Consider the following 17,120-nt stretch of genomic DNA (forward strand, 5'->3'; position numbering starts at 1 on the left):
TGAAGTTGGATACTTATTTTACAATATATGTAAAAATTAACTCATAATAAATAAACCTACACACAGGACCTGAGACTAGAGAACTCTTAGAAGAAAACATTAGAGGAGAAGCTTCATAACCTTGGAATGAGTAATAATTTCTTTTTTTTTCCTTTAAAGATTTTATTTATTTATTCATGAGAGACACAGAGAAAAAGAGGCAGAGATGTAGGCAGCGAGAGAAGCAGGCTTCCCATAGGAAGCCCAGTGCAGGACTCAATCCCAGGACCCCGGGACCATGCCCTGAGCTGAAGGTAGACATTCAACCACTGAGCCATCCAGGCGTCCCTGGGTAATAATTTCTTGGATATGACACTATAGGCACAAAAGCAAAAATAGGTGTGACTACATCAAACTAAAAAGCTTCTGCACAACAAAAGTAACAAAAGTGTGAAAGGCAACCTACAGAATGGGAGGAAATATTTACAAACCATATACTGGATAAGGCATTAATGTCCAGAATATATAAAAAATTCCTATAGCTCAATAACAACAAGTGACCAATTTTAAAATGGCCAAGGGACTCGAGTAGACATTTCTCCAAAGAAGATAAACAAATAAACAACAATCATATGAAAACATGCTCAACATCACTATTCATCAAGGAAATGCAAATCAAAACCACAATGGTATAGGATAGCCATACGATAGCCATAGGACAGGACAGGACAGGACAGGACAGGACAGGACAGGACAGGAAAGGAAAGGAAAGGAAAGGAAAGGAAAGGAAAGGAAAGGAAAGGAAAGGAAAGGAAAGGAAAGGAAAGGAAAGGAAAGGAAAAGAAAGGAAAAGAAAGGAAAAGAAAGGAAAAGAAAGGAAAAGAAAGGAAAAAGGAAAGGAAATAAAAGGAAAGGAAAGGATAAAAGAAGAAAAAAAGAAAAACAATAAAAGAAAAGAACAAGTGTTGGTGAGGATGTGGAGAAAATAGAATCCTTGTGCACTGTTGGTGGGACTGTGAAATGGTGTGGCTGCTATGGAAAACAGTACAGAAGGTTCTTCAAAAAATAAAAAATAGAACTGTTATATGATCTAGTAATCCCACTTCTAGGTATATATCCAAAAGAACGGAAAGCAGGGTTCCAAGGGATATTTGCACAGAATGTTCAATGGAGCATTATTCACAATACCCAAGACATGGAAGCAACCTAAATGTCCATGAATGGATGAATGTATAAAGAAAATACACACACACAATGGAATACTAGTCAACCTTAAAAAAGAAAGAAATCTTATCATATGCTTGAACGTTGAGGATGTTACACTAAGTGGAATAAAACAAAAAGACTGCATGGTTCTCCTTACAAGAGATACCTAAATTACTCAAATTTTTAGATATAGAAATTACGATTGTGGTTGGCAGAGACTGAGAGAGGGGGAAACAGGGAGTTGTCATTAAACATAAAGTTTCAGTCATGCAAGATCAAAGAGTTCTAGAGAGCTATTGTGTAACAATATGCCCGTAGTTAATGCTAAAATGTATACTTAAAAATTTTTGAGAATGTAAATTTATGTTTTTTACCACAGTAAAAACATTTTGTATGCAGTCTTTCATCACATCTGGATTTTGAGTCTCAGAAAATCTTCTTCCCATAGGCTTTCTATAAGCCCACGTTATAGAAAAATTCATTGTTTTCTTTCAGTATTAGCTTTTTTTGTTTAACGTAGATATCTGATCCATTTAGAGTTTTTGCTGGCATATGGTGTGAGGTATGGATTTACTTCATATTTTTCCAGCTGTCCTAGCAACAATTTATTAAAAAGTACATTTCTGACCCAGGGATTTACAATGCTATATTATACACTAAATCCCAGAGGTACTTTGGTCTGTTTGGTCTATTCTGCACTTCTTATTCTATTTCAATTGTCTGTCTGCCACCCTGGGAGCCACCACACTGTTTTAATTATAGAATCTTTAGGGTACACTTTCATATCTAGTCAGTATAGTCACTCTTCATAGGTTCTCTTTTTTCAGTGTTTCTTAGCTATTCTTACATGTTTATTTTTCCAAATGAATTTCAAAAACATGTTTTCTAGCCCCATAGATAAATTTTATAGTGTTACTGAAACTGGATTAAAGTTATAAACTAGGGACACCTGGGTGGCTCAGTGGTTGAGCATCTACCTTCAGCTCAAGGCATGATCCTGGGGTTCTGGGATCAAGTCCCTCATCGGGCTCCCCACAGGGAGCCTGCTTCTCCCTCTATGTCTCTGCCTCTTTTTCTGTGTCTCTCATAAATAAATAAATTAATTAATTAATTAAGTTTAAAATTTATAAGCTAATTTAGTGAGCCCTACCATCTTTGTCACGCTGAATTATTATTATTTTTTTTAAGATTTTATTTATTTATTCATGAGACAAACAGAGAGAGAGAGGCAGAGACACAAGCAGAGAGAGAAGCAGGCTCCATGCAGGAAGCCCGACATGGGACTCGATCCTGGGATTCCAGAATCACACTCTGAGCCGAAGGCACTCAACCACTGAGCAACCACCCAGGCGTTCCACACTAAATTATTCTATCAAAGGATAAGGGATGCTTTTCCATTTATCATGTTTACAGTGTCTTTTAGGGTAAAGTTTCTTTCATAAAGGCTTTACACATTTCTTACATTTTTCCTAAATAGGTCTTATCTTTTCTATTGCTTTTGTAAATGAGGTTTGCTCTACCATTATATCTCTTAACTGGTTATTGGTTGCATATATGAAGGCTACTGATTTCTGTAATAATTTTATACCTTGCTACCTGACTGAATTATGTCATTAGATTAATTTTACCACTAATTCTCTTGGGTTTTCTAAATAAACATCATATTAAGTGCAAATACAGTTTTACTTTTTCTTTTCCAATTATTATACCTCTAGTTGATTTATCTACCTGCATTAATACCTCTAATACAATTTATTTTTTTTAACATTTTTTTTTAAATTTTAATTTATTTATGTATTATAGTCACACAGAGAGAGAGAGAGGCAGAGACACAGGCAGAGGGAGAAGCAGGCTCCATGCACCGGGAGCCTGATGTGGGATTCGATCCCGGGTCTCCAGGATCGCACCCTGGGCCAGAGGCAGGCGCTAAACCGCTGCGCCACCCAGGGATCCCCCTCTAATACAATTTAAATGTTAGCATCCTTAGGATTAAAAAAATTTCTCACAAATACATTTTTAAAATGATGAACAGCTCAAGGGCTGCCTAGGTGGCATGGGAAATAGTTTCTTAAAGAGAGTTTTAAAGTAGCTGTTCCTATTCTTGGCTTATCTTTATGAAGTGGTTAAGATGTGATGCATAAGTGACATATGGGCTTTAAGTACATCTATGGGGCAGAACAGACACTGACTGTCCTTAACCGTTAGAATGGATGAATGGATAGATAGACGGACACACAGACACACAGATAGGTAGGAATGGACAGACTGAAAGGCAGACACATGGGCAGGTTGAGTCATTAAGTAGAGAAGTACAGTTCAAGAGTTACCTGGAAGCCATCAAGTAGTCATGCCACTTTTACCAAGTTTTTTAAAGATTTTACTTACTTATTTGAGAGAAAGAGAAAGAGCAAGTGTGAGCAGGAGGGAGGCAGAGGGAGAGAGCGAAGCAGACTTACCCTGGCTCAGTAGAGAGCCCAATGTGGGGCTCAATCCCAGGACCCCGAGATCAAGACCAAGCCAAAGGCAGACAACTAACTGAGCCACTGAGCCACCCAGGTGCCCCCACTTTTATCAATTTCTAAGGTACCAACCACTTTAACATTTTTAATTATGGCAGAGGCAGCAACTACTAAGTTCTGAAACATCAGGGTATCACATTTATATTGGCACCACTCTGCACTAGTGGGAAGGGAAAGTGAAATATTAATTTAAGTGAAATTTAACTTGCATTTCACATTCCCCTGTACAGATTATGTTTCTTTAGCTTGGAATATCTATATAGCAAATAGCTATTCATCCTTCAAACTGACCCAGACTTCAACACCTCCATGAAGCCTGCCCTCAACCATGTCCGGTTCCCAGGCTCCTTCCCTATCACACCCTCATCTACGATGCCTCTACCTTGTATAAAGGATTCCCATGTTTAAGAAAAGATTCTTGAATTTCTGTTTCTCTAGCATCTAAATTGTGCTCAACTCATAGGAGGTCTACAATAAATTCTTGCTGAACTAAACTCAATTTACTTTCCTTGGTACAAGGAAGCATGTGAATATGGAAATAAAATGGTCCTGGTGTACCTGTGGTAGCCACCTTAGCAAATGCCACCATGTCAAAGATCAGATTTGGACAAAGAAATAAAGTTCTCAATTAGAGTGACAGAGGGAATTATTGTTGCATTTAGCTCCCAGTATTAAGGCAGAAGAATCCATAGAGTAAAAATCATTAATAACAATAATTGATTTAAGGCTTTAAATCATTTATCCAGGGTTATCTTTTTTTTTTTTTAGGTTTTTTTTTTTTATATCCAGGGTTATCATTTTTAAACCAATCTTTTACAAACTTTCAGTTATAAAATAATTAAGTCATGGAGATGTAAAGTACAGCATGGTGGTTATAGTTAATTACATATACTGTATTATACATTTGAAGGTTGCTAAGAGAATAAATCTTTTTTTTGAGAATATTAAAAAAAAAACATTTTATTTATTTAGGGAGAGAGAAAAAGAGGAGAGAGAAAGAGAGAGAGAGAGAGAGAAAGAGAGAGAGAAGTGGGGGGGCGGAGACAGAGAATCTCAAGCAGACTTTTCTACTGAGCACAGAGCCCAACTCAGGGCTCGATCCCACAACCCTGAGATCACAGCCTGAGCTGAAATCAAGAATCAGATGCTTAACTTGTTGAGCCACTTAGGTTCCCCTAAGGGAATAAATCTTAAAGAGTCCTCACCACAAGAAAAAAAAAAATTGTAGCTGGGGATGCTGGTGGATGCTAACTAGACTCATTGTGGTGATCATTTCACAATATCGAATCATTGTTTTGTATACCTGACCTAATGTAATATGTCAGTTATACCTCAATAAAAGAAAGGAAAAAACCATGTGCTATTTTTTGTTTGTTTAAAAATAATATGAATATGGGACACCTAGGTGGCTCAGTGGCTGAGCGTCTGCCTTCAACTCAGGGAGTGATCCTGGGGTCTGGGGATACAGTCCCACATTGGGCTCCCTGCGGGGAGCCTGCTTCTCCCTCTGCCTATGTCTGTGCCTCTCTTTCTCTGTGTATCTCTCACAAATAAATAAAATCTTTAAGAATAAATGAATATGTTTTATGTTACATATATTTTATATTTTACTGCAATAAAAAAACCTGAGAAAAAAATTAATATACATATTGGAAAAAGATGTAAGCACATATAATGCTGAAGGGAAAATTTTCCCCAGATCCAGCACTTCTCAGAACTAATCCCACCTCAATAATCTGCTACATATTCTCCCCGGTTTCTGCATCTGTGTAGTAATATGTATAATTATTGTTATTATTAGTATTTACAAAAATCATATGCTACACATTGTCTTACATTTATTAAAAACACATTTGTACATTTCAGGGTGCCTGGGTAGCACAGTCCTAAGGTCTGACTCTTGGTTTCGGCTCAGGTCACGGTCTCAATGTTGGAAGATTGAGCCCCATGTCAGACTCCACGCTTAGCATGGAGTCTGCTTAGAGTTTCTCTCTCCTTCTGTCCCTCTCCTTTACTCTTTCTCTAAAATGAATAATAAATCTTAAAAATATATATATACACACATTTACAGTACATCTCTCCATATCTGCACAAAAAAAATTTACCTCACTGACCTTCTATGAGCCTTCACAGAATTTGAAAATCAACTTTCATAAAATACCATTGTGTGGACCTATTATAACTTATTATATTGTATTATTGTGAATATTATAACAACTATATTTGCATACATATCTTTGTGTACATATATAGGTATTTGCGTAAAATAAATTCCTAGGAAGTGGAATTTCTGGGTAAAAAGTGATGAATATTTAAAGTTTTAAAGACATTGCCAAAATGTTGTGCTGTTACCTTTAATACCACAGTACCAACTTACTTACGGCTCTGAACTAGTGTTACGCTGCATTTATATTTATTATGCTATTTAGTGTCCTTGAGGTTTACTTAGTTGAATCAAGATTGCCGTATTTTACTGAATCCATGATGCCATCCTATATAAAACGTATCTTGATTTCAGACATGTTAAAATGTGAAAACTGCCCTTATATTAGATAAAATTACAGTTCTTAGCTATCTTGGAAAACAAATGATTAACTGCTATACTGAGAAAAAGCACTTCCTCAACAACAGCAAATCAAATGCTCAGTTATTAAAAATACCACAGTTCCAGAATCATTTTTGCATGATATGAAACATGTAATAGCAAACTTGCTAAAACTAGGGAATTATTCACAATGATCAAGCTTCACAAGGCACATAACATTTGGATAATTAATGATTACAGAGCATGTTCTCTGCCATAAGAATTCTAGCATCAGACCACAGGACCAATCAAACCACCCATCTATATTCTAACAAGATAAGCCCTGACCCATACATCAGTGTCAAAAGGAGATGTTCACAGTTTCTATATTAGCAAATCCCCTTATTGATCAAAACAGGCAGCTCTTCTAACTGGATTTGATTCATTCACCAGCATACAATTCATTCTGATCATTGATAAAGAAGTCACTTCCGAAGTTCAGTCCCCAGACACAGCTGACTTCGGTTATCTCTGCCAGAAGCATGTGAAAGCTGGGTATCCTTTTCCAGCATTAGTGTTTGCACTGAAAAGGTAATACAAAGACCCTAAATCCTTTTTTGTTTTTGTTGCTTTGTTTGAAGTAGCTAATTGTTCTAAAATTCAACTTTATTTATTTATTCATGAGAGAGAGAGAGAGAGAGAGAGAGAGGGAGAGGGAGAAGCAGGCTCCTCACAGGGAGCATGATGTGGGACTCGATCCCGGGACTCTGGGATCAGGCCCTGAGCCAAAGGCAGATGCTCAATAGCTGAGCCACTCAGGTGTCCCTAAAATTTAACTTTAAAGGAGTTGTCAGAATGACTTACCATAAGATCACTTTTTATCTCAGGCATCAATTGCATATTTTCTATACTTGTGACCATAACACATGTGTAGGAAGGTGCATCATGCCTTGATGTGCAGGAAAAAAAGGGGGACTAATAAGTGTATTTGAAATGTCAGAACCTCTTGGCTAAGGACAAAGAACAGAATCAGATCAGATCTAACTGAATAAATATAAGCTCTTTATACCTTGTCTGGAATATGCAATACTAAGTCTACTTAGATTTGATTATGATTGGTTGAAATGTTGTAGGTATTAATAAGCCTCAACCAAACAAGAAAGTATTTTCCAGTAATGCTCACTAACATCATTAAGTCTTTGCTGTAGACGCATCCATTTATTTTGAATGCTTGTGACTTTTACTGAACACACCCTATGTCTTTTCGTCACTGTTGCACGTGCCATGTAAATGTAATCCTTCCTAAGGATAGGGTGGCAAAGAGGTAAAGATCAACTCCCAACAATTCCTACCATTTATTTGTTCTACTTCTGCTGCTACTGTTGACTTCCTCTTATTCACAGAAGCCACAATTTGTTTAGTTTTCCTTTGATTAAGTAATTCCTAATTAGGTAAGTTTTAGGTATGGAAGTAATTTGGCTAAGTCCTAATATACGGAAAAATGGAATTTTTCACCCCAAATCTATGCTTGCATGCCTCCTCTTTCATGTTCCCCTCGTGACAGTGTTGCAGTATTCTTACAGCTTTCAGTATCTTCAGGGCTTTTAAATCACCTTTTCATCCCCACTTTGCCTCCTCTCTGGCCTGCTTGCTACTACTTTAGAAGAAAAAGTCCTGTAAGACAAATATCCAAAACCCTACTCATTTTTAAACCCTCTTTAAACCCCTGTACCTAACCAAGAGACTCCACAGTCCACTAACCAGTATTTGATTCACAGACTACACTTCCCCACATTTGGGGTAAATCTGAAAGAAACAGTGTAAGAAGAACAGGGGCTGGAGCTCACAGGTTTTGGCTGAGTCAAAATTTTACACTAACGGTCACTATAGCTTTTTTTCTGTATGTGAACAGTCTGGGCATAGGATGCAGAGAATCACCTTTTTGGTTCCTTACTAGTTCTTTTACTATACGCTGTAAAAACAAAAAAGGGAGAGGGGGAATCCACAAAACTCTCAGAAGGCCCGGGATGAGAGTTTAGAAGCCCAAACCCTTCTGGACTGGTCAGAACCCACTGCTGCTGAACCTGGACTCCAGCCTTAAATGGCAGTGATGGGGTCTAGGAAATCAGGCTTGGGTCTTGGCAGCAAAGAGCAGCTCCTGAGAGGTTTTTCTAGATCCAGCCATACCTCCTTCGAATCCATTCCTTAACTAGTAACTACTGTTATTCTTTCTTTTCTCCAAAGTATTTAGCCTTTATATATGTTTGACCTTGTGCCAGGCCAGGGGACACAGATATAGCAGAGATGAGGTCTGTCGCCAGAGAGACCACTAGAACAAACACAAATCTACATAACTACTTTGCTGAAACCCTTCAATGGTATTCAAGATTCCTTAAGATCTCTTCCCTGGTAATCTTCCTTAGACTCGTCTCCCACCTCTTTCTGGGTCCTTGCATTCTAAGTTCCAGCCATAGTGAACTCCCTTCAGGTCTACTACCTGATGCTACTTCCCTAACACTGTCTGTCTGATATGACGTAGTTTAAATATCTTACTCTCTGAGAAAGCTCCCCGATCGCTCAAGACCAGGTTAGGTATAAGGGAAAATTCTGGGGTGGCATGTAAAATCTCTATTTTTTTAATGGAACACTTCTCATTCCCTCCTTTCAGTGTATAAAAATATGTATCTAATAAAATCAGCTCACAAAATGTCTGGCACAACTCTGCAACCATGTCCTTTTCCTTGTTTTCTCTAAAACAACTTCTGAGAGGATGTGATATACACTCTGTTTTCCAATTCAAGAGAAGGTTAAAGGTTGGCTGGTATAGGAGTCCAAAATCCGAAGAAAAAGAGCACTGCAATTAGTTTGATGGCCCAATTCTACTTCTTAAAACAGTGAATGCTCTGTGGAGATTGCCTTAGCACAGTGGACAACAAGTGGGCATGAGATGGGCTTGCTATGCCACAGGTCCTCCTAAGGGTCTATGATTTGTCCCTCGGCTCACCCGTCCCAGCCATGATATGGCAGGGGCACTTTCCCACTGCCAGCCACAGCACGTTGTCTTTTCCCTTCTTATGGGTACCTTTTGGGTCAGAAGAAATAAAGGTTAAGAGTTTACTAATGTGAGGGCAGCCCAGGTGGCTCAGCGGTTTAGCACCTCCTTCCACCCAAGGCGTGATCCTGGAGACCCCGGATCAAGTCCCACGTCGGGCTCCCTGCATGGAGCCTGCTTCTCCCTCTGCCTGTGTCTCTGCCTCTCTCTCTCTCTCTCTCTGCCTCTTATGAATAAATAAATAAAATCTTTTAAAAAATGTTTACTAACTTGAAATTTCATCTTTGAGTTTTTGTTCCAGCTCCACTAGTAAAAAGACTTGATCTACAGCTCTGGCAAACACAGAAGGATCTGCCTCTTCCAACAGAGTTCACTAAACTCTCCCAGTACCACCCTAAGTGAGCCTAGCCCTTTATTTTCTTAGTTATTTACCCATGTTGCCTTTGTACCTGCCTGACTCCCCTTCTGCCCTTGAGTACAGAAGCATCATATTTGCTGCTATAGCCCCAGCTAATATTGGCTATCTTCCACACCTGGCACATAATAGATATTCAATAAACGACTGATGAATGAATTAATATAGACCTGTTGGCCCTTTAATGGAAAAACAAACAAACAAACATTAAAAGCTTTCAGGATATAGGGGTCATACTTCAGTCACTAAAAGCTATTCTGCTGGTAACTTTCAGTTCCTTCTTACCTGATCGGTATCGTTCATCCCTGGCTCCCCCAGATCGAGTTCGGTGGTACTTAGAAGGAGCGGAAGTTTGAGCTGCAGACGGAGCAGGTGTCTGGTTTCTGTGTTCTTTCTGTACTGCTGAATCGGCTTCTAAAAAAGGAAGTTTGGTATATGGTTATCTGACAACAATAATAGCTAGTTTTCTGAGCACTTTATGGCATTCCCACAACACTCTGAAGTGGTACTATTACCTTATCTATAATAAATGATTAGAGAGCATCAGTATATATACATAAAAATGATGCAGAGACATCCAGGCTAAAAAATATAATCTTAGAGTTGTAATTGTCAACAGGTGATAAAATAGAAAGATTAAGAAGAAGAATGTAAAGTGAAAAGGCCATTCCAGAGATTCTAAGAATTGATGGGGTGGGGGAATAATGGGGTGTATATGACCCCCCAAGTCCTGCATAATGGCACAAAGAATAAATAGTCTGGGGAGCTTTAGCCTCCCCACCAGAAGTTACTCCAAATAGACATGTCATTTAAGTAAAACTATGATATTTATTACAGAAACACAGCTTTGAGTCAAGTCTATTAGCCCCTCTTTCAACTGGAGTCACTACTGAACTTGTCCCTTCTAGTACCTGGCCTGTCCCCATTCTCTTCCCTCTCAACATTTACTGTCTTATCAGGAATATGGAGGAGGGGGAAATAAGCAGGTAGAATAATCAGAAGAGGGATCCCTGGGTGGCTCGGTGGTTTGGCGCCTGCCTTTGGCCCAGGGCGTGATCCTGGAAACCCGGGATCGAGTCTCGTGTCGGGCTCCCTGAGTGGAGCCTGCTTCTCCCTCTGCCTGTGTCTCTGCCTCTCTCTCTGTCTCTCATGAATAAATAGACTTTTTATAAAAAAAATAATAATAATAATCAGAAGATAAACACTGTAAGTTCTGGTATTACACTGTCTTTTTTGCCTCAACTGGTGTTAGCTCCTAAGTCATATTTTTTAAAGTTACAGTAAGATCATTTAGCATAAGATATGCCCTTTTAATAAATTTATAAGTGTACAATACAGTACTGTAAACTCCAAGCATGATGTTGTATAATGGATCTCTAGAACTCACTCATCTTGGATAGCTAAAATATTTTGCTAAAATATGTATTTGAATTCAATTAGCCAACATATAGTACATCATTAGTTTAAGATGTAGAGTTCAGTGATTCATCAGTTGCATATAATACCCAGTGCTCATCACATCATGTGCCCACCTTAATACCCATCACCCAGTTACCCCATCTCCCTACCCCTCTCCTCTCTCCAGCAACCCAGTTTGTTTCCTATAGTTAAGAGTTTCATGGTTTGTCTCCCCCTTTGATGACTTCCCCATAACTAAAGCTTTTTTTACGATTTTATTTATTCATGAGAGAGAGAGAGAGAGAAAGAGAGGCAGAGACACAGGGAGAGGGAGAAGCAGGTTCCATGCTGGGAGCCCAACGTGGGACTCGATCCCGGGTCTCCAGGATCAGGCCCTGGGCTGAAAGTGGTTCCTTTCAAGCTACACTGAACCACCCAGGCTGCCCAGGATTTCTTTTTTTTTTTTAGGATTTCTTTTTTTTTAAGGATTTCTTTTTTTTAAGACATATTTTAAATTTCTTATATTTAAGACATATTTAAATTTCTTAAATAGCACTTAATTGTGCCCACCAAGGCACCTTACACGTAGGAAATTACATGCCTACAACAGTAAGATGTCACTTATTCAGTGAATGTACTGCTCCAGATCACAAGTGAGAATTGTAAAGTCAAGAAATAAAAAAGCACAGTGGTCTAGGGAGTACAAGTAATAGTCCCACAAGTCTTGTGTAAAGGCTAAGGGCATCATAGTAGTACAGGAACTGAGATTCACAATGACAATCTCATATCATCTTTTAAAAATGGTTAGCATGCTAGATAGGCCATGCATAAGAGCTCTAGGTGACAGTCCCAGGTGAGCCCAGCCCTCTACCTGTCCTTGCCAGGGCCCCAGACATATTAGTGAAATCATTTCAGATCTTCTAGACCAGCCCACGCACCAATGAAAAGCATTTAGTGACCCTAACTGGCACCATGTGGAGCACCAAAATCATCCAACTGAGCTCTGCCCAAATTCCTGACCCACAAAATCGTAAGATATAATTTAAAAGGGTTTTTTTTAAATGGTTAGATTATTCTTCATATACTGTTTTTAAGAATGCAAGAGGAATATACTTTAGGATGTTCTTTACTAAAGTACTTTTATAGATCTAGAAATGTTTATTTTTGATGGCTCCTGGCAGCTGATAATTTTAATATAAAATATATTAACTGAGCAGAACATATTTTAACACTGATATTTTGAAATGTAATGGACTGTAAATTGAAGGTTTTTGTTTTTTTTTAAAGATTCATTTAGAGCGAGCGAGGGAGAAGGAGAACAAATGTCAATCAAATTCCATGTAGAGCAAGAAGACTGACACGGGGTTTGATCCTACAACTCTGAGATCATGACCTGTGACGAAACCAAGAATTGGGCGCTTAACCAACTGCACCACCCAGATACCCCTGTAAGTTGAAGTTTTTAATCAACTTAAATTCTTTTGATAATCCATTTCACAAAAGAGCTATACTGAATTCTTAATGTTTTCATGCCTTGTTTCATTTCTTAGCATACAAAGGAGCTAACAAACTATAGCCCATTTCTTTTTATAAATAGTTTTATCAGAACAAAGCCATGCTCATCTGTTTATGTACTGCCTATGGATACTTCCGTACTGTCAAGGTAGCACTTAAGTAACTGGGACAGATACTGACGGTCCTTAAAGCCTAAAATATCTACTATCTTGCCCTTCACAGAAAAAGCTTATCAACTCTCAGTCTCTAATAACAAAAGCTAGGGGCGCCTGGGTGGCTCAGTTGGTTTAGTGTCTGACTCTTGATTTTGGCTCAGGTCATGCTCTCAGGGTCGTGAGACTGAGCCCCACATTGGGTTCCATGCTGGGCGCAAAGCCTGCTTACAATTCTCTCTCCCTCTCTCTCTTACCATGGCCCCCACTGCTTGCTCTAAAAATAAAAAAATAAGAATTTGTTTTTTTGCTAGGCAGTGTGCATACAGAAGTTTTCACATATTATTTATTCCTCACAACAATCCCATAAAGTTAGCAGTAACACTATCAACTTATTACAGAAAAAGAAAGGATCAGAGACATGGATCATTTGTGCAAAGTCACAGAGTCAGGATTCAAACCCAGATCTGTCTAACTCCATTGGTTCTCAAGCAGAAAAGGTTATGAAAATTCTCCCAAGACTGTTAGGAGGAAAGCAATCAGAATTAATAATATAGTTTAGGAAATATAAACTAGGAACTATGGAACATACGAACTATGCCTATGAACTATGGAACATTTAGGAACATAGGAACTATGCCTTAGGATTTACAGTCAGCGGTTAGATAATAGTTCTTAAAAAAAAAAAAAAAATCAATTGCTTTCATGTAAAAGATTCTGCTAAAAGCCCCTCCAAATAAAGTTTTCAGCCATTCGTTAGAGAAATCATTTAAAGCATATTCCAATTAATTTTAAATAGAGAACAAAAAATACAAAAGGGCTATTTTTATTTGTATTGTCGGATGATTTATAAAGGAAGGAAATCAGATTAGCACACATGAGCTACTTTGCCTGTAACTATGAACAGAGAAAATGGTTTAGTTTAGAGCACTAAGTTTAAAACACTAGTTTTGGGGCACCTGGGTGGCTCAGTGGTTGAACTTCTGCCCTCGGCTCCAGGCGTGACCCCGGGGTCCTGGGATCGAGTCCTGCATCATGCTCCCCTCAGGGAGCCTGCTTCTCCCTCTGCTTATGTCTCTGCCTCTCTCTGTGCCTCTCGTGAATAAATAAATAAAATCTTCAAACAAACAAACACTAGCTTTGTGTTACTTTGTGTGTATCTGGGGGGAGGGGGTGTGAATCTCTGAGTTATCCATCACTGATTATCTTTAAATTAAATAAGTAGATTTGCTAGGACAGACCAAATCAACCTGCCAAGAAACGTGGAGCTTCTGAATTAGATAGCTAGTAATTCCAAGGATGAAAAACATGAACATAGGTTCTCATTTCACAAAGGATGGACAATAAAGGTTTATGTATTTTTTACCATTCCTCTCACTTATACTTTTACTTTGTATTTTCCAATGTAATTAATTAGGAGAAAGAAGATAATGTAGGTTAAAGAATAAAAATTGTTTCAAGGAAATGACAGGACAGTGATGGGGAACTGGGAGTTGATACATTTGCCGGAGGAAAAATGCAAGAGAATGAATATTTCTACTTAGGATTACTTAGGCATCATCAGAGATCAAACCACAAGGAAACATAACACAAATACAGACATCTGATGAGAACTGAGAGTCAGATGACATTTAGCAAGAGATCTACTGAGCTGGTACCGGGGCGGGGGGGGGGGGGGGGGAAGCCTGACAACACGCTATTCACCAAACAACATTACTATGATGATCTGCTATGTTTATCGCAGTTCTCTCAGGAATTTAGTCATCCAAGCAGATCAGGTCCCTTTTGGGTCTAAAACCATGACAATCATTTTGTTGTAGCTTGTCAGAAATGAAACCAAGAAGGTCAATTTGCAGTTTCAATAAGTGGCTGACAAGTTAGTTCAGTGAGCATTCCTCAGGTGCCCACAAAGCACAATGCCACAGAAACGTGGATTTCTAGAACCACCTTGGCTCAAATGTGCAATATGTGCATCTAGAAATATGGATTTCTAGAACCACCTTGGCTCAAATGAGCCAATAACCACCTTGGCTCAAATGTGCACCTTTAGCCTCAAGTTCAAAAGAAGCTATCCAAAGAGAGAGAGAGAGAGAGAGAGAGAGAGAGAGAAATAAAAACAAAGTAAAATGGATACTTAGGAATTGAATCACTTTAAGTATAACACAGTAGTCTAATGAAACTGTAGATAATCCCTTTTTTCTTAATCTCTACATCCAATGTGGGGCTTGAACTCACAACCCTAAAATCAAGAATCACATAACTACACCAGCCAGGCACCCCTGTAGATAATCCTTTTGAATGTAAATAATCAGCCCGCAGTTTACATGAGTTTCTATAAATTTTTATTCTCATGAATTGGAGTTTATTTTTTAAAATATAATACTTACAAATATATTTTATATGTGCATTGAAAAAACTGGAAGCAAATAGAGTAAATGTTAATAGCAATTATCTCTAGGGGATGAGATTTTGAATGTTTTATATATTTTTCCATAGGTTTTACTGGAATGCTGTAATTTAGAAAAATTATCTTTTTCTAAATATAAAAATAGTAATGTTCATTACAGAAAATCAAGGAAACAGTTAAGTGTAAAGAAGGAAATAAAAATGATATTGGATCTTCTTAATACAAAGGCCATTCACATAGAATAGATTCTGGCCAAAATAAATTAAAATAATCTTCAGTTTTCAGCTTCTTTAGACAAATTGTAACTCTGTAAGCAGGATTTTCAAATCTTCTAAAATCAGTTGTCTCCTGTTCCAAAAGTAACTGCCAAATCAATACAAATTTGGAGGTATGAGGGAGGAAAGTATGTCCTGGTTGGATTAAGAGAACTGTAGAAGTCTATTCCCACCTTAACTTACTTGCCAGGGCAACAATTTGTCACGGAAGGGGGCAGGAAATGATGTACCTCAAGTCTCCTCAAAGAGAAGAGAAAGGATCAGGAGACATGGGAGCACAGCAAGGCATTATTTAACAGCACATCCTACATTAGTGGGGCAGGCAATATGCTGCTTAAAGATGAATCATTCCCTGGCCAGAATTTCACACTCTGTGGATCTCGGGAATTACCTGGGGCCTGAAAATAGAGATTTCTATACTTTGTTTTTTTTTTTTTTTTTTTAATTTTTATTTATTTATGATAGGGACACAGTGAGAGAGAGAGAGAGGCAGAGATACAGGCAGAGGGAGAAGCAGGCTCCATGCACCGGGAGCCCGACGTGGGACTCGATCCCGGGTCTCCAGGATCACGCCCTGGGCCAAAGGCAGGCGCCAAACCGCTGCGCCACCCAGGGATCCCGATTTCTATACTTTGAATAAGATGTGTACAGTTTCACTATCACAATAAGAAACTACGAGCAAAGATAGAATTCACTACATGTACCAACATAATAAGGCATTACACACCACAAAAAAAAAAAAGCAAATATGTTGACTCAGCAGATGTATGAGACAGTCTAAGTGAAATACAATCAAATGATAAAACACCACAAAATATAATATCCATAGGGTGATTACAACTGTAAATGTTAAAAACTACTTATGTGCATCTACAGGGACCAAAGAGGACATAAAATTCCTTAAGTAATGATGAGGTACTCTGTAGTTCTTTACCATTTCATTCTTTTGTTTAAAGAAAGAGGTATAAATCAAAGTAATTTTTAAAAACAGTAAATACAGATATGTGCTGGAACAAGAGCTGTGGAGCTCACAAATCAAGTCTTCTTCAAAACTTCTAAATTCAAGTGTGAATATACTTGAGATCCAAAGAAAACGGTAACTCGCTAATTACACAATGTCAGTTTGAGGGTTCCTGGTATCTTGGTCAGTTGTACAGAATATCCACTAGGGGTCGCCATTATGTTTAAATAATGCTGCTGCTGCTAGATTTAATAAATTGAAGAAAACCCACAAATTTTAATTTCTTCTACAACACAAGGATCAACATGTACATGATTTATTGTTCTTTGGCAAAGACAGTCTTCCACGATGCCACTGTTTGAACACAGTAACAGTGATGACTTGAAAAAGCAGCTGATATTTACTAGTATAAAACCATGTAAAATTTCCATTCAGGAAGATGAAAGAAAGCCAACCTCAGCTTCTTATCTTTCAACTCTGCCTATGATTTAGCAGATATTCTCACCTGTAAGGGTAACAGAGTAAACCAGGATGGGCTCTGAGAACCAAGTAACATAGTAATTCAACTTTTTAGAGTAAACAGAGCAAACATGCTCACTCATCTTGGGGCTGGTGTTCAGAGAAGAAATTAAATAAGAGATCACCACATCATGTATATCTTTTACATCATATGTTCTGAGAAGGAAAAGAACCAGGCTCTCTGAGCCCACAGACGGG

At 38.2% G+C, this 17,120-nt stretch overlaps 1 protein-coding gene across 7 annotated transcripts in view; it reads right to left on the reverse strand.

Moving 5' to 3' along the window:
• Positions 1–17,120, reverse strand: part of DIP2B (disco interacting protein 2 homolog B) — a 221,850-nt gene that overhangs the window by 84,393 nt on the left and 120,337 nt on the right. For all 7 annotated transcript variants that reach the window (XM_072765309.1, XM_072765314.1, XM_072765313.1 and 4 more), the window contains exon 3: positions 9,981–10,109. In XM_072765309.1, coding sequence (XP_072621410.1) covers positions 9,981–10,109 — 129 coding nt within the window. The remainder of the gene's footprint in view (positions 1–9,980; positions 10,110–17,120) is intronic.

This window comes from Vulpes vulpes, chromosome 8 (assembly GCF_048418805.1).
Source record: "Vulpes vulpes isolate BD-2025 chromosome 8, VulVul3, whole genome shotgun sequence".
Taxonomy (NCBI): Eukaryota; Metazoa; Chordata; class Mammalia; order Carnivora; family Canidae; genus Vulpes; species Vulpes vulpes.